General features: G+C 50.5%; 3 protein-coding genes across 3 annotated transcripts; all 3 read left to right on the forward strand.

Moving 5' to 3' along the window:
* Nucleotides 1–1,208: 1,208 nt before the first annotated feature.
* On the forward strand, nucleotides 1,209–4,040 carry clcA (putative C6 finger domain protein). Its single transcript, XM_032038196.1, has 5 exons — nucleotides 1,209–2,656; nucleotides 2,715–2,795; nucleotides 2,873–3,075; nucleotides 3,137–3,647; nucleotides 3,725–4,040. The coding sequence occupies exons 1-5, from the start codon at nucleotides 1,446–1,448 to the stop codon at nucleotides 3,942–3,944; spliced, it is 2,226 nt and encodes a 741-aa protein (XP_031898561.1). The 5' UTR covers nucleotides 1,209–1,445; the 3' UTR covers nucleotides 3,945–4,040.
* A 290-nt stretch (nucleotides 4,041–4,330) lies between these two features.
* On the forward strand, nucleotides 4,331–4,844 carry BDW43DRAFT_281452 (uncharacterized protein). Its single transcript, XM_032042500.1, has one exon. It carries the CDS (start codon nucleotides 4,486–4,488, stop codon nucleotides 4,726–4,728), a length of 243 nt encoding a protein of 80 aa, XP_031898562.1. The 5' UTR covers nucleotides 4,331–4,485; the 3' UTR covers nucleotides 4,729–4,844.
* Nucleotides 4,845–5,660: 816 nt separating this feature from the next.
* lah (involucrin repeat protein) lies at nucleotides 5,661–20,608 on the forward strand. Its single transcript, XM_032038197.1, has 4 exons — nucleotides 5,661–11,233; nucleotides 11,362–20,125; nucleotides 20,180–20,403; nucleotides 20,465–20,608. Exons 1-4 carry the CDS (start codon nucleotides 5,957–5,959, stop codon nucleotides 20,507–20,509), a joined length of 14,310 nt encoding a protein of 4,769 aa, XP_031898563.1. The 5' UTR covers nucleotides 5,661–5,956; the 3' UTR covers nucleotides 20,510–20,608.
* The last annotated feature ends 814 nt before the right edge of the window (nucleotides 20,609–21,422 follow it).

Raw genomic sequence — 21,422 nt, forward strand, 5'->3', positions numbered from 1 at the left:
CATTCGCGTGACATTTAGGCGTCGATCCAGCTGTTCTTGCCTCATTGCTTCAACGAATACACGGCAATTAATACAGGCCCCAGAAAGAGAGAAAGCAGCAGACCCACCGTCAACTTTTGAGGTCATTTTCCTAGACTGCAGAACAATAGCTCTTGACTTATTCTGGCGAAGCTCTTGTTGTGGTATGACTCCTTCGCCTCTCTAATCTTTCGCAACTCACCCGTGTATCGAAGCTTGAACTTCTCCCTGATTGCGCTTCTCTGGGACATCATGTCCTAATGACCGTATGTCTCTCGCACTGAATCGACCGTCCACAGCAGATCTGCGGCGATCTGGTGATCCTGGCCGTAGCTGCGGACCCACGATCATGGAAATTATCTCAACTGACGATAAGCCGAAAACACTTCCTGCCTTCTCTGGGCCTGCGCCCCCAATGCATCGCATTCCTCCTCCCGACGGATCGCATGGTCCGCCGAGTGTGCCGGGGATGTATGAGCAGCCATGGCGCCATTATCCACCGTATGAAGGTCACGTTGCGGAACAACGTCGAACCTCCACTGCTCCTCCACCACTATCTTCACATGGGTATCCTGTTATGCCGAATCGCGAGTTGCCGCAGCTCCCCCCTGATGGTCCATATGGTCGGCAAGGAAGCTTACCAGGCCCAAAGCACAATCCTACAGAGGCGCATCCACCTTTTCGAGGTCCAATGAATGGGACGCCCCATGATCCAGCCCCGCACTCTGCGCCGCCTGAATATCGACACCGGGTGTCGTTCCCACCCCAAGAACCACATAGTAATGGCGACGCTCCGCCTCCGCTTCCTCCGCACTCGATCCCTCCAGCTCCATATTCGACTCCTGTTCCGCCTATTTCCCATACCCCAGCCCCGTATGATTCTGGCTATTACCAAAGCCCGGCCTATGGTATGCGCCAGCGCAAGGCTGCACGAGCACAGCAGGTAAAATAGCTTTCATTGCCCATATCGCGGCGCTTCGCGTTGTATGTGTATATGGAAAAGAAAATGTTACTGACATTTTGTTTGTCCCTCGGTTGAAGGCTTGCGACCAATGCCGAGCGAGGAAAGCAAAGTGCGACGAAGGCCGGCCGTCATGTAGCCATTGCAAGGAAAACAACCTAAACTGCGTTTACAAAGAAGTCCCTCCTCACAAGTCTGTTTACAGCCCTTCCATTCCAATACTCTGTAGTATCAGCGGGAGACCACTGACAACCTACACAGACAAGAAAAGGCAACACAACTCCTCTTGGACCGGCTGCAGTCATTTCAAGACGCTATATTAGACAGATTTGATCGCTTAGACCAACTTAACACAGAGCATGGGAATAATTTTAGCGCCCTCCTGGCAAAGATCGAAGCTAAGTCCGCACCCAAGGAACCACGGAAGTCGACAGTCCCGCAATTAGCAAAGAAGGACTCGCTGGATATGCTGCAGGAACCTAAGGCCAAAGATGAGAATAATGCTACAACTCAGGAGCAGATACCGGAATCGACTGAAGCAACCACTGAGCAAGTTGTACCGTCTGGCGAAGATGGTGAGCTCTCAATCCCTGTAGAGCATACGACAGCAGCTCACAAGTTGCTGTTGTGGCCTTCTATCCGGAATCTACTTCGCCCAAGAGAATATGATGAGGACTATGTAATGAAACTCGAAGAACAAAGGGGTCTTATCCGTGTTTATGGCCGTGGGGAGGGGGATGAGACCAGTGAAGATAATAGCTTGTCAGCAGCGCCAACGAACTTAAGTACGAGCTTTGATGAACACCAGTCATACTACGCGGCAGCCTCCCCTAGTGGGCCTTGGGGTGTGGGCGCAAACCAGCCCCAGGTTAAACTTGCAAATAAAGGGCTTGACGAAAATGGCATGCTCACTGCAGATGCAGACGCCGTTCGCCGTTATCATAAAAGTTATATGAAGCATATGCACCAGCTTCACCCGTTCCTCGATCAGGGTGACTTGGAGAATAAGATCGACAAGTTTATCAGGATGTACTGCCCACAAAAGAGCTCGGCACCACCCTCTGGAGCACCTAATAACTACGCGAATGATTTACCTCGAGGCGCAAAACGAAAGCGTTCCTGCGAAAATCTTCAAGGCGCGGGATGCGACGTGCAATCCCCTGCGGAACAAGGCGGCGGCCAGCGTATTGAGAAATCCATTCACAATGCGATTATTCTCATGGTCCTCGCCCTTGGAAGTATCTGCGAAGCCAATCCTGTTCCGGGGCCGGTGACAGACTACCTTGTTGACTTTCGAAAAGAGAGAATACCCGGCCCCTCTACGGGCAGTGTGCTATCGCCCGCGGGGTCGGATTCTGTTCCTCACACGCAAGGTAGTGGTTATGCCACTAATAATCACAGCTTTACATCCCCTTCATTAACGGCTAACCGACGGAGTGGCGAAGGACATCTAAGATCTCAAGACAACCAAAACCTCAAAAACCTTGATGTTATCCCTGGCCTGGCCTTTTATGCGTACGCTACTCAGATTCTCGGAAGCCTGCAAGGAGCAAATGGCCTGCCACACGTCCAGGCAGCCTTGTTAGCAGGACTTTATGCAGGCCAATTGGCGCATCCCTTCCAAAGCCACGGGTGGATTTACCAAGCCGCCAGAGCTTGCCAAGTCCTGGTTCGGTCGTACGGCTTACCCTTTCCTGTTCAATTAATGCTATATGGTACTAACTGGATTCTCCAGAAAGCGTTACACGCAAATGCCTGATGGCCCTGTCAAAGACCTTTATGATTTTGCGTATTGGACATGTCTGCAACTGGAGAGGTATATATAGCTCCTGCGGTCTTCCCATCCCTTTCGTTCCCTGCTATGATTTCCCTCAAATACTGACCTTATGCCAGCGATATACTAGCAGAACTTGATCTTCCTGCCAGCGGCATATCACGATCAGAAGCTCGTATTTCTCTACCGAAGGGACGGTTCACTCTAAACCTCCCCAATGAAATTTCTGCCCCAAGTACTATGATGATGTTCTTTTACTCAGCTCAAATCCATCTCAGGAAGGTCCTAAACCGTGTCCACACGGATCTATACAAAGTTGAGAGTAAGAAATAGGCCTCGGGAATTGTTTCCAAATTAAAGAATGCTAAGATAATTGTCCACAGAGCAAGGTTCAACCCATTGGTCATCGCACGTCCAAGAGATTTTGAGCATGAACCTTGAGTTGTGGCGAAACAGTCTTCCTCAAGTGATGAAGTGGAAAGACACCGATCCACCATCAGAGGAAATCAATGTCGCTCGGATGCGAGCCAAGTACTATGGTGCACGTTACATCATTCATCGTCCTTTACTCTACCATGCCCTTCACTACTATGGACAAATAGATCTTCGCGCTTCGTCGGATGGCCCCCCTACTGAGGCTACTATTATGACTACTTCTAAATCCCAGCAGGTATCTCCTTCACTAAACCATGGGCAGAGTGCTACAAACATGGCACGGCTGTCAAGCGACATAGGCTCTTCATCTGGGTTCACTGGAATTGCGCATCGCGACCTACCCACAAAGCTACGAAGAGCTTGTAAAGTTTGCATTGATTCGGCTATGTTGAGCACGGTGGCCTTTGATGGTATCAAGGGTCGTCCGGTTGTGACCAATATCTTCGGTACCGCCCATGCGTACGTGAACGCCCCCTGCAAGTTATATCTGTGTATCTTGGAGTGAATTGGCTGACATTGTTTCTCTCTTTCCATAGACAATTTGGTAACATGTTAGTATTGTCCGCCACATACATGTCTAGCCTCTCTGAACTAGTGGACCGAAATGAACTCGAGAGGCTCCTTAGGCGGACGATCAACTTCCTTTTGCAGAGTCGTTATATCTCTCCTAGTTTGCGAGCTGATGCACGAATTCTTACCGAAATATACGAGAAATTATTTGGAAGTCCCTCAGAGTGGAGGGACGCAAATGATTAAGTTGGGCGGCTTGATCTATTCCAACTACTTGGTCGGCTACATTGCTCTTACTCACCTCATGGATGAGTACGTGCGGATTGAGCGACACCACCAGGTGGCTACGGCGTTCGCCCGCATACTGATTTTTTTTTCTTCATTGACTCCAACTGGCTATCTAGTTCCCCCTACAGCGGCTAATCTCATACACACTTCATGATAAATAGGTGTATTGCATGGTGGCTTTTTGGTTTCCTTCTGTTTCGTCTTGCTTTTAGATACCACCTGCATCTGTGGTTTGTGTCTCTGGTCTTGTCCCGTGCATGCGGAGAGGAAGGGTGGATATCATGCTGTTATTGTCTATTGGCCTTCACTGTTTTCATCTCTTTTTTTTTTTTTTTTTTTTTTTTTTTTTTTTTGGCTCTCTTTAGGTTCTTGAGGTTTCGGTCGGCGTCGACTGCACCTGCGAATCGAAGCAGGAATTGGGCACGGGAGGGATCTTTCATTGCATTTCTAGCGGATCTCGGAGGATGGCCTCCGCATACAATACATTCTGGAAGTTCAAATGGAGTACTGCATAGTGCATCTTACAGGTCAGGAGGCAGTTGCCTATGGTATTAAAATGTTGGTTACTTCTGTTAACATTGCTTGTTGGGATGATGGGAGTTTTCTAGGTCAATGGCGCATGCTGGTTGAATCGATGGGAAGAGGGCCTGGCATGGTTGCCCTTTTCTACTTGGGATGTTGCATTCATGGCACGGTCTCAGCTCTAGTATATGATGAGTGGATATATGCGAATCTTGACTGATATCAGCTATTCGTGCCCTCGACACCTTAACCCAAGAAAGATACTTTCTAGCGAGCGGTTATCCAGAGTCCACGATGTGCTTGATGTAGAATTGTATGTTATGGATGATTCAAATGAATGAAATTGTGCTAGGAGGTGTGGTCTGTCTCTCACATGGGAGAAAAAGAATAGGAAGTCTAAGTTGTGATAAGAATGGGCTTGTTCCATGGAAATTGGCACTAAGCTTATTCGATCCGACCCGATTTTATAAGCAAATGGTGCCTCGGGCACCCATTCAACCAAGGTCCCGTAATCGTCTCGTACCACGTTAACCGGCGGGGTTGAACCAGCAAAATATACTATACGTAGTACTACTATATTAGTATCTACTTGCTAGGTGGTGCCTTGGAAGAGGCTGGGGATTTTGGATGCTAAGACATGCAGGTACTACTCCGTACTTTATCTTAGTTTCTAATTATGGCACCCCGAGAGTGTCCCATAATTATAATATATTGTCCGCATTGTGGTCCCAGCCATCTCTGTTTTCTTTTTTGTGCATCGACCTATCCCGCACGTGCACCTGCACCCACACCTCACCGCGATTCCATTTCCAACTAAACCTTCTCTGCATTCCTCAGCTTTTTATCCCCCGATAGTCGAGGGAAAGCATTCTCCAGTCATCCTAAGTTTAAACTCAGTTTGATCTCCTACATCATAAGCACCCCCGCATTCCTTTCATCTGCATCATACTTCTTTCCCTCTATCTCATCAGGTCCGAACAATCGCCCCATCCTCGCGCTAAGTCCTCTCGATCGCCCTAGCGGCACGATTGTCTGGAGCAACCAAACCTAGATTGCTGACCAAGGTCCTCGCCTCCGCTAAAGCTGAGCTGGGGCCCTCCTCCAACCTCCGGGAAGGAAGAAAAAAAAAAAGAACCACGGTTCACCTGCGCCAATGTTTACTATTCTTCCGTCGCAAAAACAACTCGGCTGAACTTCCCGAGTTATCAATACCTGTCCTTCTTACCCATACGGTTATCTCTCTTATTTGAACTCTTCTAATCCGTTTTCGCTTTTCCCGCTAATACCTCTTCACTCCCTATTATCATCACAATCTCTGAACTCGACTTGGTTTTCGTATTCTCTCCGGAAACCACTCACCTCTTTTGAAATTCGGTAGCGGCAACAACCCATATTCCACATGGTTGCCTGACTTTCTAGGGCGTCGCCTTGATCGCTCTTTGCCCACCATGTTTAAGGCCTTTCTGGCCGGGGGCCGTTCGTCCGATGCCCGCAGCAGCTCTAGTTCTAAAAGCAACAGCCGTCGCAGAACAGATCCCAAAGCTCCCTCAACAGTGAGCCGCAAGCCCTCTCGGGGTGACGACCGGGATCGTGGCTTGGGTGATCTGTCCGCCTATTCATCATCTGGCAACCGCAGCAAGCGTTATGCGCCCAGTGCGGCAGGCGATTCCGTTGCCTCGAGCTATACGACGGCAGAACTGGGTGAATTCGATCGGAATGTTATTGAACGAGCACCAAAGCGCAGAGATACCGACGATAGTGGACGTCGCGATCGCTACCCAGATAGCGATGGTAGCGAAGACAAGCCCCGACGTAGACGGAATCGAGCCCGATCGCCGAGTCTTGAACGAACCCGTGAACGCGACAACAACACGGATGAAGTAAGCGAAGGAGATCGTGAAAATATTTGTCGAGAGAGACGACGTACCCAATCGGGCGAATGGCACACATCGCAAGGTGTGATCGTTTCTGGTGCTGATGCCCCAGAGATGGAATCTTCGGACCATCCCCAATTTCCCCCGCCAATCCATAATACACCCCCAGTCACATCTATACCAGGCTCGCCCAATGCACCAGGTGTCTACGACCCTCACGTACAGCAGCAATTCCCGGGACAGTTTCCGGCCTTCGTTGCTGAACCCTACCGACCACCAAACCCTGCAGGCGAAGCAGCCGATTACTATGGCGACCAAGGGCAATCGGTCGCGCAACAGCCTGGAGTTCGGCCTAAACCCCCAGCGGTTATCCCCAACAGTCAAGCGCACTTGATGCCAGCATCACCAAGTGCTAACCCGCCGCCAGAACCTAGTAGTATGGGACAACTCGGCGCTGCGGCTGACTACTATACCGATGACGCCAACTTAGAGGGCCAAGCGCCCGAGCAACCAAATAAACCCCCTTCGGAGCCAACATCTAAGCCTCCCAGACCCGCCATACAAACTACAGGGGTTCCAGGGCCTGCCACAAACGCCACTACGCATAACGGGGGAGGAAGCCCTCAAGAGGATGTGGGCTCTGGGGCCCATCCCTTGCCAGTTGAACCGACGGTTGACCCGACTGCCGGTACTGACACACAAAAACCCCCTAATAGTCATGTTACAGGCGCAACTGTTGGTGCGGCAGCAATGGGTGCAGCTGCAGGTTACATGCTGAACCACCACCACCAGTCCTCTCTGGGTGTAGAACATACCTCTCAATACAACAACCAGAATTACGAGGAGGCTTCCGCGAATGGTGTTGGATACGTTGGTCCATCTATGTACCCTCATCAGCCCAACACACCCCTCTATCCCGCCGATGCCGAGGAAGCAGGAGCGTATGCTGCCCATCCATCGCATCCTCATCATGCAGCTCTCTACCACGGGGCCCCTTTTCAGTCCGGAGGGTTGGCTTTCCAGCAACGCCAACGCGGCCCCCTGGACAGATTCATTGATTTCTGGCGTGATCCAGAAGGTGTCGGTATGTTTGAAGATTATACTGAAACCATTGGGGTTTGCAAGTACTGTTTCGAACCTGGCACCTCCTCTCGCGACGCACCTAGGAAACATGTCTATAAACCCCAACGTCTGTCCAATGACCGCTATAGCACTGGCTCCCGAGTGGATAAGGCTAGTCGTTACTCATCCTCAGATGACGAAAGTCGATATCGCAAGAAGACCTCTACAAAGTCATGGCTGCCTGGGATGCTTGCTGGATATACAGTCAAGTCGCTCTTTAGCAATAAAGACTTTGAGGATACCTATAACGTCCGATCTGGTCGAGTTCCAGGCTCGTCACATGATAGTGAGAGCTTATCAGCGCTCGAGCAGCGAAGTCGGACATCCCGTGGAGTCTACAGGCACTCTCACCGCCGCTCCTATGAAAATTTTACCACGGGAAATCACGAAGAAACTCGACAGCGGTCGCGTTCGACGTCCCGATCTTCGTCGAGATCTAAGAAACATGCTGCACTTCGAGATGCAGCTTTGGGAGCTGCAATTGGCTCAGCAGCTGCGACAGGAAATCAATCACGCCACCGAAGCAGCAGCCGCAGTCGCAGCCGGTCGCCTCGGAAGACCAAAAGCCGGAAATCCTCATCGTCCGATTCATCTTTTCTTGATACCCCTAGACCAGCTCGGAAATTTGTGGGTGGTGGCTTGAGCTCGTTTTTCACAATCTCTTCTGAGAATCGCAAAAAACGGCCGGCAAAGAAGCGAAGAAGTATCTTTTCTTTCAACAACTCATCCTCATCCTCCCTAGATGCCGACCTAGCATTTGGAAGTGGTTATACAAAGAGATCATCAGACAAATCTAAAAAACTGAGCAAAAGAAAGGATCGTCGGGATGTGGATGCGGCGCTGCTAGGACTAGGAGCGGCAGCAACAGCCATAGCTGCTTCGGCTCACCACCGGAGTCGACGAACGGGCGAGATGTTCGCTAGGAAAGAACCAAAACCCGCTCACCGAGACTATACGTCACCTGCAAACAGTGACGATGCTTGGGAGGACGTTGACTCAGGCGACCAGTCCTCATCCAGTGTTAGTTCAGCCCTTGCCTTCGGAGGCAGTGGTCTGTTTGGCAGCCATAGCTCGCAATCTTCTGAGTCTGGTACATCGTTGTGGGGCTGGAGATGGGGCAACAGAAAAGGCAAAAAGCAGAAGGGAGATAAATCGAATGCACCGGAGGGTCGTTTTCCTACTGGCGCTGCTGTAGCGACAGGGGCTTTAGGAACAGCTGCATTAGCTGCAGGTTATAACCGGGAAGGGAAAATCATCAACGAGGACACCGGAAGTGGTAAAGGAAGCCTTCGACATGTGGCTCCTGTGCCTACAAGCGACCCTTCGCGCTTTGACGCTATCAATATATCATCTTTCCCCTCCCAGCCAGCTCTAATTCGCCCAGGACCCATCCCTCTTCAACAGCCCCAGCCGGTGACACCGGTCTCTCAGGCTGTTTATACTTCTCAAGGGGAGACAATTCATTCCTACACAGCACCATCCGGGCCCCCGTCATTTGACAGTACTTTTGCACGCTATGGATACCAGCCTCAGTCTTCACGAGTTAGTCCGAGGACACATCAAATTCCGGCTTACCCCGACTCGGAAGTTCAACCGAAAGTGAGCCGACCCCCTCATCGAAGTGACTCCTCACCTGTATTCCACATGGAATCATTAGAGAGTGCATTGATGACCAGCGTGAAGCGCCGCTCTACCGTGAAAGACCAGGCATCCGTACAATTTGATCTCACGAGGGAACAAGTAGAGAAAGAGCGACGTGCAGATCGGCTTGAGCGCCTCAAGCGTGATACCGAGCTCCAAGAGGGAGTTCAACTAATTGACAGGGAGGGTGAAATGGCGCCCCATGAGGATGAACGCAGGTCAAGACGCTATTACGGGGAGTATCGAGATCCTGAATATGGTGACCGGGAACAATATGGTCGAGATCTTCGAAGGGACAAAGACTCAAAATCGTGGGTTGGCGCAGCCGCAACCGGCGCGATGGGTGCTACAGCTGCAGCTACGGTGCTTTCTAATAGTGGCTCCTCCGAATCAAGTCAGAGACGCCATTACGAGCGCTCGGAGAAGCGTCGTGCAGAACGACGTCGTATTTCTGGCTCTGATTCTATATCGTCCCGTCTTCCTATGTCCGAGCGTGCCTATGAAGATATAGACCAGTACCCGAGCTCGACTCATCAGGAGGAGCATATTAAGACCTCTGTATTTCGTGATGTTTCGCGCAAGAAGCCAGTTTACGATGACTATGCACAATTTTTTGCTCCCGAGGAGTTGCGGCATAGCTCTGACGCGCATGCGCGACACGAGCCTACTTCAGTACCAACAATTATAGAAGAGGAATTTGCGAGTGAAAGGGGCAAGGCGACCGAGGCGACGTATCCAGAGTATCGCGGCCTACCATGGCCAGTTCCAGAACTTAAGCTTATCGAGCCCACGCCACCTCAAAGCCAGAGTGGCTCTGTCAGAGATACTACCTCCCCGACTCCCTCGGCGCCAAGGGTGTATGAAGATGCTAGAACATCATCAAAAAGGCCAACAACCAGCTCCCGCGTGTCTTGGGGTGAGCATGAAACGCACGAATACGAAGTCCCGTCTACATCCTCGGAGTTTGATCCTACTGACCAAGATGTTGTGACACACCAAGCGCAAGTCAAACATATTGATAGCGAATTTACTCGAGATATACCGGCTATTCCAGTTGATTCGTCCAAGGGTGTCACAAGTGATCATGGTGCTGATATTGACTTCGCAGCAACTGTGGCTGCAGCAACCGCAGCCGCAGGATTTGGTCCATCGCTTGTATCGGACATTAGAGAGAAGCTGGTCTCTCCATCAGAGACACCTCATGGATATGTCGAAGGTGAGGCAGTAGCATCCGATGATGGAGCGAGACAACCGCTGCTAGAGAAATACATTGAGAACGGACCGCTTTACTCTGAACCTGAGTCTGTTGGCGAGAGTAATAGAGCAGCTTACGAGGTTCAGTATCCATCATCGATTGCTCAAGAAGTGATACGGCAGCTCACCGGAAATAAAAAATCCGATCCAGGGGAATCTTCTGGAACGGCCGTCGAAGAACTGAAAGATGACCAACAAACCTTGGGCTTTCCTGATCGACGTGCTGGGTCCAAGTTAACTCCAGGCAAAGCTTTCGATATGCCTGGTAGTTTTGAGCCGGAAGACTTATTTAGACCACAGAATCTACATGAGAACGCACAAGAATTAGTCCAGGATGATTCAAGGTCAAGCGTCTCCGCTTCTATACCCCATGGCCGTCAGTCTCCAACGAGAGTGGAAGGGCATAGGAAAGATAGTAACGAATTCAACGTGACTGATACGGCCACATCGCCTACTGTCCAAGAAGGCTCTACGGAAGGAAAGAAGAAGCGAAGGAAGAGACGCTCTAAACGAGATAGTGATGCTTTTGATGACTCCATCTCTGTCACATCCTCCCCAGCTAGAGTTGAAGAGGCCAATGATGGACGCAGGAGTACGGAAGAAAAGGCAAAAGAGAAGACGATGGGTGGGCTTCTGAGTAACTTGTTTGGACCCAGAGCCCCCGAGTCGGTAACAAGCAAGAGGTCATCATCTTCCGATAACCCTCGATCTCGGGAGGCCCAATCCGAGGTTGGGCCCAGGCTTTCTGAAGAGTCTAGACGGCAGCGAAGGGATGAAAGGCGGCGACAAAAGCACGGAGGATCAATGGACTCTGGTACGATGGAGCGCGAGAAGGTATGGTCTTAGTTGTTTTCGTTACTCGTAAACCGTGATTTACCCTGTCTATTCCTATATTTGATTTTAAGCAAGGTATATGACACATGTACTAAATGGCCGTCTTCTTTTATTTTCTTTGTACACAGGACCGGACTTTATCGCAAGACAGAGACGCCCAGGCGTCTTTTTTAGCTGAACGCCCCGAAATGCCCACTCAGGTAGGCAACAATGATTATGAAGGTGCTTCGGGGCGTTTTTCCTCGGTGGATGCAGGACTTAGAGGATTGGGAATAAATGTTTTCGAACAGCGACCACGGAGTCGTTCGGCATCCCCTCCTGCATCGGGAAGAACTATTGACCTAAGCCCTAAGTCCCAGAGTAGACCAACATCACCTGAGCTGGCTGGGTCAGAGAAAGAAAACCAGGGTCAAGAATCACGGCGGCCATCCGGAGTACGACCGGCAGAGTCCCCTACCGCCGTTCCTTTGCACTTTCGTCGACCCCCATCCACGTCACCACGGGCCCATCGTTCGCTGTCAGCCAGCTCTCCTGCAATGTCATCTCCTGGCTCCCCAACAGGGCGCGCTCGCCGTCCAGCTTCTGGAGAATTCATCAAGTCTAGAGAGATGCGGCCCCTGTGGCTTGTAGAACGCCATGGTAACAAGGTGGAACCTCAGCCTGACGAGCCGTTACCTTCTTTACCATCAAGTAAGACATCATCAGCAAATGCTTCCGCCGAGGATCTTGCATGTCTGCAAGGTGAGAAAAGTTGGGAAAAACTAGACTTCCGCCAAGACATGCGTGAAAACCAGCAGTCTGTTGATGTTGATGTTTTGTCTACTCCGTACCATGAGGACAAGTCTCAGCATGACGGGGTTGGTTCTGAAGAAGCGACACCTACTGCCGCAAGTTTCGGGCAAGGAAACGCTCATCCCACAATTCGGAAGGAAAAGCCAAAATACGAGTTCCATTCACCTTCTGAGCTTCTCCAGGATCCAAGTACATATGCAGAGCTGCCCTCTTCTCCAACAATGGATGCTCTTCCTTCTGTCGAGGGCTCTGCGGTCGACGTGAGAAACGACGGCAGGCTAGAGCGCAACCTTGATAGCCTTCCACCTCTACCTGTATCTCGACCTTCTACTCCTGAAATCTTACAATTTCATGCCTCAGACGCCGCAGAACCACGCCCGACTCAATCTCAGGCGGTGCCAGACATTGAAGCCCCGACCCTCTCCGGATCTGTCGGTACACCTATTGCTAAGGTAGTGGGAGCGGGTCCCCTGGATCTTCAGCAATATGACAAGGGGAACTCCACAAAGTCCACAGGAGCTGATAACGAATCAGATGAAGCTCCAACGTCTCATGAACCAGCTTCCCGGAGCTTAGCGGATGAGGCTATCCCGGTACTTCCGGATGTCCAGCTCTCAACAACCGAGCCAGAGAATGTTAGAAAGGACATTTCTGCTCGAGATGCAAAATCTGGGTTTTCTGACATTGTAAATGTTGCAACTGCAGCTGCTATGGGACCCGCAGATGAGAAACATGAATTCTCTGACGAATCGTTACACGCTGGAATTTCCGAAGAGGCAAAGGCAGGAGTAGATCCTATAGCAGATGGATGGAGGCCGCTACAAGAGGCGCAACCTGCACAAAAGTCTATACCGGACGTAAATAACCTTGCAACTAAGAACGACAACGAGCCATTTGAGGACGCTAAGATCAGCCCGAAATCTGATCCAAACTTCTCTGGTGCCAGCGATGTTTTTCTCGATGAAGGAAAACAAAATTTCCCTGTCGATCAATCAGCGACCGAAGAATCACCCGAGCCAATAACCGGGAACGTGGGCAGGGTTGCCGAAGAAGCAGTTCAACCGCCCTTTGAAGAATTAGCAGGAGATGTTAGTTCTCCAGGCTTATCCAAAAAGAATAAGAAAGACCGGAGGAGACAACACAAGAGCGTGAATCTGAATGAAGACAGTACACCGCCGGCCCAGGATTCTCCAGCTACAGCTACAGTATCACCTTTGACCCCGGGATATGTTGAGACAATGCATGAGACAATAGCTGAAAGAGAACTTTCAACTGAGCAGGATGCCGCACCAAGGGGCAATGAAATCTCAGCAGTCGAGGAAGAACCTGTTGTAGACCTCTCAAACACAGACGAGGCAGCTAACACACAAGAGCCTGTTGCGGAGACCTTCAAAAGCAAAGAAAAAGTGGATGTGCATACATTTGAGAGGAGTCTGACCAATGAGCAGGATCCTGTTATGCAGGTTGGAGATTTGCAGAACGTCCTCGACCCAGATTCACCCACAGATCCGTCTAAAGAGAACCCTGTTTTGGACCCAACACAGTCAGACAACTCTCTCCTAACCGCACACACTTCTACTACTGGACAAATTCCCGGTTCGGAAGCCTTAGAAACAGGGGTGACACGTGAGGCGCAGATGCCCGAGGCTACCATGATTCCTGGACAGGGGCCTGTTGTGGGGACCTTCAAAACTGAAGATGCTCCTATTGTTATCGATGCTAACACGCCGGAGCAGGTGGCTCCTATGCATATGCCCAGGACGGAAGAAGCTCACGAGGACGACGTAGCGTCTGGCAAGATGCCAGATTCCGACGCAAAACCAGCATCTTCTGCAGGAGAAGCGCCCGACGACACAGACATCTCTAGGAACTTAAAGTATGAAAAGAACAGAAGGGAAAGCAGGGGCTCAGCTGGAGATGAGAGCGTTGAAAGGCCGAGTAGACTAGGAGTTGTGACATCCAGTGAAGTTGCTCCAGAGGTTTCTACTACGCAAACAACTAAAAAGCCTCAGAAAGATACCATCGAAGACTCCACATCTTTCAAAGAGGATTTACCGACTCCCAAGGAAGAGATTTCCTATATTGCTGAAGATTCGGGGCATCCTACAACGAAAGGAGTTGAAAGCGTGGAGAGGTTAGTCGAGTCTAGCCAGCAGGACGTTGTGCAGCCCGAAAAGCCTGTTGAACACTTAGCCGAGCTTGAGGAACAAGACAAAGAGCACCTACAGCCAGAATTACAAGGCTCGCCAGGAGAACATGTTCCCACGCAAGAAAAACCGCCTGGAGCTGTATATGGGTCCAACGAATCTAGCGCTGCAGTACCAGAGCAGAATATGGGGGCTGGGTCTCCGGATATTCATAGGAGTGAAATTGGTCTTGCGGCAAATTTACATGAGGGACTGAGCACCGAGACGAGTACAATTCTGCCTGCCTCGGTTGATTCTAAACCCGAGGTAGCACAACTGGAGGACGAGCGACATGTCCCAGAAGAAGCAGAAGCTCCAACGGAACTAGGTTCTGGAAAGGTATCACTAGAACAACAGCAGTTGCAGGGTGCTCCTGCGCCTGTCGATTCAACAACTCCTAGCCTAGCACCTATGATTGCAGAAGCTAGCGAACAAGCACAAAGAACTGACGCTGCCAACGTAGAAACTGAGATTTTCTTGCCGCGGAAAAACAGCAAGAAGAAAAAGAAGAAAAACTTGCGGAATAGTGCTACGGACCCGGGACTGGAGAAGGAATCAGAGGATGCTCCCCCGGCCGTGGCTTCTGAAGGAGTCACGCCCCTGACAGAAGCCCAGCCTACTGTGCCTCCCAACGAAGGGCCAGAAGCCAGGCAGCCTGGGAAAGCCCAGGACGGTAAAAATGAAGTTACCGTGAACATTCCGTCCGAGAGCACGCGGGAGGTCGCTGCAGATACGCAGATCAAGTCTGAAGTTGCTAGCTCGGCGGAAATGGTCCTGACACCCAATTTAGAGGAGACTCCGGAGGAGCAGCCAAAAAAGAAGGGCAAAAAGAACAAGAAGAATCGAAAATCAATATCTTTGTCGGATTCCCCTGCTGAGACCCAGCCCCAGCCTCCACTCTCCGCCGAGGGACTTATTGCTGAGATTCTACTGTCAGACACAAGCGGTGTGGTGCAACCAACGGATGATACGACGCTACAGGAAACCACAGCGATTGAAGAAGACGCTATCCCAACAGCCGAAAAGGAGCCAATTGCACTTGTGGAGAATCCGGCTGAAACCAATGTTAATCCACCACATATGCCTGAGCATGTGCTAAGCGATCTTGTATATGATCCCGAACATGAAGCGGGGGAGACAATACCGGCAGGCAAGAACAAGAACGATGAACCAAGCTTGCAGTCTACACCTGACACAGATCTATTAGCTGCCGAACTTCCGTCGGGCGTTGAAGTTGCAACTACGAACACAAGCTTTCTTGCTGAAGAGCCTTCTCTCATCCACGGTCAAGCAGTAGATCAAAGGGAGAATATTGGGAACAAAAAGCCCGTGGACATCCCTGAAGCTGCGGGAGACACAGTTTCGCCAAAACCAGCATCCGCACTGACTGCTGCTCAAAAGAAGAAGGCCAAGAAAGAAAAGAAAAAACAGCGCAAATCTGTGCCCCTAAATGAGCCATCAACTCTTGAGCCAGGAGTTGTCTTGAGCCCAGCAGATGATTCTCTGGAACGTGATTCAAATCTGGGTAAATCAGCGCCCGCTCAAGAACCTGAGGATCACCCTGCTTCAATCAAGGAGCCAACCGATACGGATAAACTGGTGAATGAACAATCTGGACTTGAAACAATGGCGGATACGGAACCCAACATTGTGTCAAACAACGGGTTTAATGAGAAAGGCCAAGAGCCTGCGCAGCAAGAGCCTAAGGATGTACCCGGTGACATTTCCGATATTGCAGCAACTGAAGTAGCAGATGTAGATCTGAGCCAAGCACAACATACCGAGGCTGCACCATCAATCTTGGAAGCTACCCGTGCGAACGAAGAAAAACTAAATGTCGCCGCTGAGCCTGCTGAGGAACAGTATACAGTGGAAACAGCAAGCGTCAAGGAAGAGGCCGTGAGCGAAAGTCAAGATGAGATAGAGCCTGTAGATGACATTGCGAATGTTGTACCAACCACGAATGTGGAGGCAACCCGGAGGCAACCTCAAGGCGAGGCATTTGGCGAGAAAGCCTCGTCTGAGCAGGGCAAAAGTGATGAGGTCTCTACTACTAAAGTTACTTCACAAAATGCAGATGGCGACCCTGCTGAACCTTTCACCCCTAAGAAGTCGAAGAAGAACAAAAAGAAAAAGAAACAGCAGTCATTCTCCTTGGAAGAGGATCGACCTGCCGCCATACAGGAAGAGACTACCGAAGAGCCTGCTGGTGCGCGTTCGGATTCGGTTGATATCTCTGGACAACATCAATGTTCTCTATTTGGTGATGATGATGATGCAGAACAACCACGAAACGTTCCTTCAGAACAGCCTGTGCAACATTCGGAAGCAAAAGAGGATGAGCCCACTACGGTTGCAGAAGAGGCGGAGCCTACAAGGCCTGTAGAACCTGAACCTACAGTGGATTCCCGAACGTCAACCTCGAAGAAAAAGGCGAAGAAGGATAAAAAGAAGCGCAAATTAGTTTCTTTCGCAACTAATGAAGAGGATGCTTCTGTACAGTCATCCAAAAATACCGAAGTAACGGAATCTACTGAGCAAGTTGGTGAAGCTAGCAAATCTCTAGAACCAAGAGATGAGCAAATAACTGAAGAATGCACCCTTACTCAGACAAGCCAGGAAGATGTTGGTAGTACTACTAACGAAAGATCACAGGAGACAGAAATATCTGTGGTTTTACCTGAGGACGTTTCCACTACCACACTCGGGTCGAGTGATTCAAAGTCAACAGAGGAGGTCGCACTACAAGACGAACAAGCCACTCAGCTGTATATGAGCCCCCTTCCTGGAAGAGGGGCCATTGCCCCTGACCCCATGACTCAAGCGTTCTCAGCGGCGGAAGAGCTAGCAGATAATGCCACGGCTCCCCAACCAGAAGATAATACCAAAGTTGACACCCAAGTGTCTGAGACCCCTAAGGATAAGGAAGAAGAGCCGGATACAGGTGCTCCGGCTGCCATAGGAACTAGCGATCAAAGTGAAGTCATGTCTAATCTAAAAGTCTCGATTCCAGAGACACCCTCTACGCAGGAGCCTACTGAGGTACTTGAAGAGGTTGAACAAGAGATTGCCCCTTCCACGTCAAAAAAGGACAAAAAGAAGAAGAAGAAACGCAAAACCCAAGAATTGAATGAAAGCGAGTCTTCTGTTACACCTGAACCAAGCGCTGCACAGACATTAGTGCAGATTGGGGAGGTTAACCAACCTGCAGCTCCGGAGGTAATCGAACGTGTTTCCGAGTTGGACAATGTCACAAAGTCTCCCGAAGCCTCGAGCGAAATGCCAGATGTTTCACCGGAGCCAAACGCCGAAGATACGCAAGCTGAAGCTGAACAAGCAGAAGCTAACTTGGCAAAGGAGCCAGAAGGAACTGCAGAGGAGGTAAGGGAGCAGCCTCAAAAGCCGCAAGATAACAGCCTCCTTGGCATGTCGGCAAAAGAAAGGAGAAAGGCAAAAAAGAGGGAGAAAAAGCGCCAGTCAAAAAGCCTCGACACTGATAACGCTACCTTCACCGCCGCACAAGAAGAAAAGGCTCAAGACCACTTGACAAATGCGGATGCCACTTCTGCTGAAGATGCCACTCATGATACAAACGAAACCCAAGTGTCTGCTGAAATAAAACCCTCAGACCCATCGGTCGATGCAACCCCGCCTGCTGAAGATGACGGTAAAGAAAATCAGTCCCACGGCACCGAGTCCCACGGCGAGAACGATAAGAATCTGTTTTGGACTGATCACATGGTATCTTCGCAGGTAGATCAACAACAAGCGACTCCCTTCGATTCTCCTCCCCAACCCGCACCTGAGAATATCGAAGCCGAAACGGGAACTGTCTCCGGAATAGTCAAATTCGCTGAGGAAATCGAGGTAGGGACCAGAGATCTTCCTTTAATGGACGAGCAGGAGGCAACTAGCGGGGTAGTCAGGATTTCTCTGGAGCAGCTACCCGCTGAAGGTTTTGCAGCGAAAGCAAACGAAAGAGGAGAGGTACCAACACCAGACGAGGACGAGCTAGTGAGCCAGCGGGGCATAACTTCGGAAACAAGGGGCCAAGATACTACCGGGGGTGTGAGGCTGGCCCAAGAAACTGAGGGGCTGAATAAGAGAGACGAAGATGCGGCCACTGAAGTTCCGTTCACGGCTGTTGAGATAGTAGACGACTCTACGAGTGGTCTGCAAGCGCCGAACGAAGATATGGTTGTTCTGCCCCCGGCTGAAGTTGGATCTCCCCAAGACCTAAGAAAATTGAGTAACGATTCAACATCTGAAATTGAGGAGCTTGATGCAGCGATGGGCTCAACAAAGAAGGCTAAGAACAAAAAGGACAAATTACGCCAAGTACATCAGGCAGAAAACTTTCAGCGAGAACAATCAACTGGCGAGCACAACGAGGAAGTGCAGGCCTTCGCGTCCTCAAGTGATCGACTAGAAAACGCTGAGTCAAACCTAGACTCCATCAAAGCACCCGAAGATGTTATGCTCCGAGCGAAAGACTCGGAGCTGCAAGAGATCAACGTTGAACCGGCTACCGAAAGTGATGGAATGGAAAAAGAGATTGCGACAGATCTCGTCTCACAACCCCCGATAATACCGGAAGAGATCCGCAAGAGTGCTACAGAAGAGACCATCGCTCCAGATACTACTACGGAATCCTTAAGCGAGACGCAGGCCCAACTCGGAAACTTGTTGCCGATTATCTCCAATGAAGGGGACAAAGAAAGCACGACAGCTTTCGCTGAAGTTGGAAGGGCAGTCGAAAAACCAGCTGAAATTGAGAAAACACCGGCTCTGGTTGAGACTGTCGCTGAACGTTTTGAGACCAACGAAAGAGTAGACTTGATGCATGTGGAATCCTCCGGCCTCGAGCCCGAGTCATTTGCTGAAGACAGGGAACCATTGCAAACTGGCATCGAGACTGTACGCGAAGAGCTAGGCCACGAATTATTAAAAGAGGTGGCTGGCACAGCCGAAGGGGAGAAGACAGCACAGCCTTTGAGCCGCAAAGATTCGAAAAACCAAAAAACGAAGGCGAAAAAACAAGCAACGGAAGCCTCGATTGAAACCTCAGCCGCTGCCCCGCCTAGTTCTGCAAGAGAGCCAGATGCTGAAAGCAACCCTGAGGTAACAGCTGGTCCAATAACAATGGCCCCCGCCGATGAGTCCATATTTGTGCCTGAAGAAAAGCCTATGGCAATGCCAGCTCCACAAAGCGAACCGAACGTACCGAAGGAGGCATTTGAGGTCACTTCTGCGACGAAAGATGAAGGTGCGCTTATATTGACAGAGCTTCCTGACGAGGGCCTGACCGAGCAAGAAATTATTGTAGAGAGACAACTGCATGATCTACTGGGAAAAGAGGGTAAAGGCGCTGACGCCCAGGAAAAACTAATAAGCCAGGCTCCTGGGGAAGATGAACTTGGAGCAGCAGAAGAGTCTAAGGGATATTATATGCAACAGGGTTCTTCTGTGCTCTTACCTGGGAGTTTATCAGAGGAGAAAGGGAGACTTAGGCAAAATGCTGAGTCACAGATCGCTGAGCAAACAGAAAAGCCGACGTCAGATGGACAAACTGATTCTATCGAGGAGGCTCAGTTCGATCTAGGAGCAAGGCCAGAGGAGCCAGGGGGCTCAATGACTGAAGAGCTTAAAGCGGAAGACCTTCCTCCCGGAACGCCATGCGGAAGGAACAAGAAGGAAAGCAAAGAGGACCTGGGTGTAGGAGAAATTGAAAGCGTCAGTGAAGAGGGAAATGTGGAAGCTCCCAAAGCCCAGGGCCAGTTCGAAACCTTGACAACCGAGCGGTCTGCAAAGGATGACGAATGGCCATTGATAGATTGGGAGAAAGAACGTGTCGATGCTATAGAAGAGACTCCCCAATCTTCACCTGAAGTTTTCGCGGCCCCGTTTGAGCCAGGTATTGCCGATTTCGATGAGTCTGCTATTCCAGAAGGGCTAACCAGAGCACCAGACGAGCCGGCTGAAGCCAAAAAGGCAAAATCAAATTTGGGGCCGCGAGAAGATTCTGAGGCGATATATGCGACGCCAGAAGCAAATGCCAAGACTGCGGAGTCTGTTGTTGATATATCTACTGTATCCACAGAGCTCGTTAGGGAGCCAGAGTCAGAAGCGACCCATGAGCATGCCTTAGATGATATGGGAAGCTTGGTTAATGACAAACTGGTACTAGAAGAAGTTAACTCGATTCTCCAGAAACATAACAAAGTCTCTAGTATATTTCCTGACTTGGAGCGAGGGGCATTTCGGCGACCTATTACCACCAAGCCGTCACAGTCAGTAAAAGATGGGGCTGAGGATGAGACCCTTGACCAAGGAGCGAATCGCGATGCGATGCAAGTCTCGGAAGCGCCCATCGCTACCAGTGACGGTAAGGACAACGGCCATAATGCGAGTTCTTTCTCAGCTCAAAGGCAATCAACTACTGCTACGGCAGAAGGTCTATCAGAAGGCGCTACCATTCATGACCTCCGAGCGCCAATTACATTTCAACAAGTGGAAGGAACCCACAAGGACCCTGAGGATGCTCAAGATACACAAGCTGAAACCACGCAGACAGACCCCCCTGTGCGAGAGCCCTCCTATGTGCCAGTCCCCATACATGAGCAACCATCTGCCTCAATGCGTTTAGGTCGACAAGCAAGCGCCGAGTCCCTCCCCAAGCTTCGCCGCAGTCCGTCACTCCATAATTCATGCAACCCGTCGCTGAGACCCAAGTTCCTAGAAGAAGATACACTAATTGCACAAGCAAGTAGCACAGCACCAACTTCGAACTTTGGGATGCCATCGGTGGCAGAAAAAGGCGCAATGTCTCCTCGTACTCCTTTACAACCCATTGCAGAGCATGAATCATTGGATCGCAACCTCAGTGGAGCCATGGTTCAGGGACGCGGAACGCCCCGCCTGGAGATGAAGCCAGAACATGTGCTTCCCCGGCCCGAGACACCGGTCAGAAAATTCACGGACAATGCGCTGGCACGCCAGGCATGGCCTACACTTGACAAAGATGAAGACCAGGACCTGAGAATAAGGAAGCGTGGTTCAACCCGCTCTATTGATCGCGAATGGCCTACGGAACCCATTCGAACCCCCGAGAAAAGCATGCCCATCCTAAGGCCAAGTAGTGTGGATAGCATCAGAAGTGTGCACAGCACACACTCCCAGCGGTCACTTCGGCGGATGGATCGCAGCACGAG

This window comes from Aspergillus alliaceus (assembly GCF_009176365.1).
Source record: "Aspergillus alliaceus strain CBS 536.65 unplaced genomic scaffold BDW43scaffold_32, whole genome shotgun sequence".
NCBI classification, from domain to species: domain Eukaryota; kingdom Fungi; phylum Ascomycota; class Eurotiomycetes; order Eurotiales; family Aspergillaceae; genus Aspergillus; species Aspergillus alliaceus.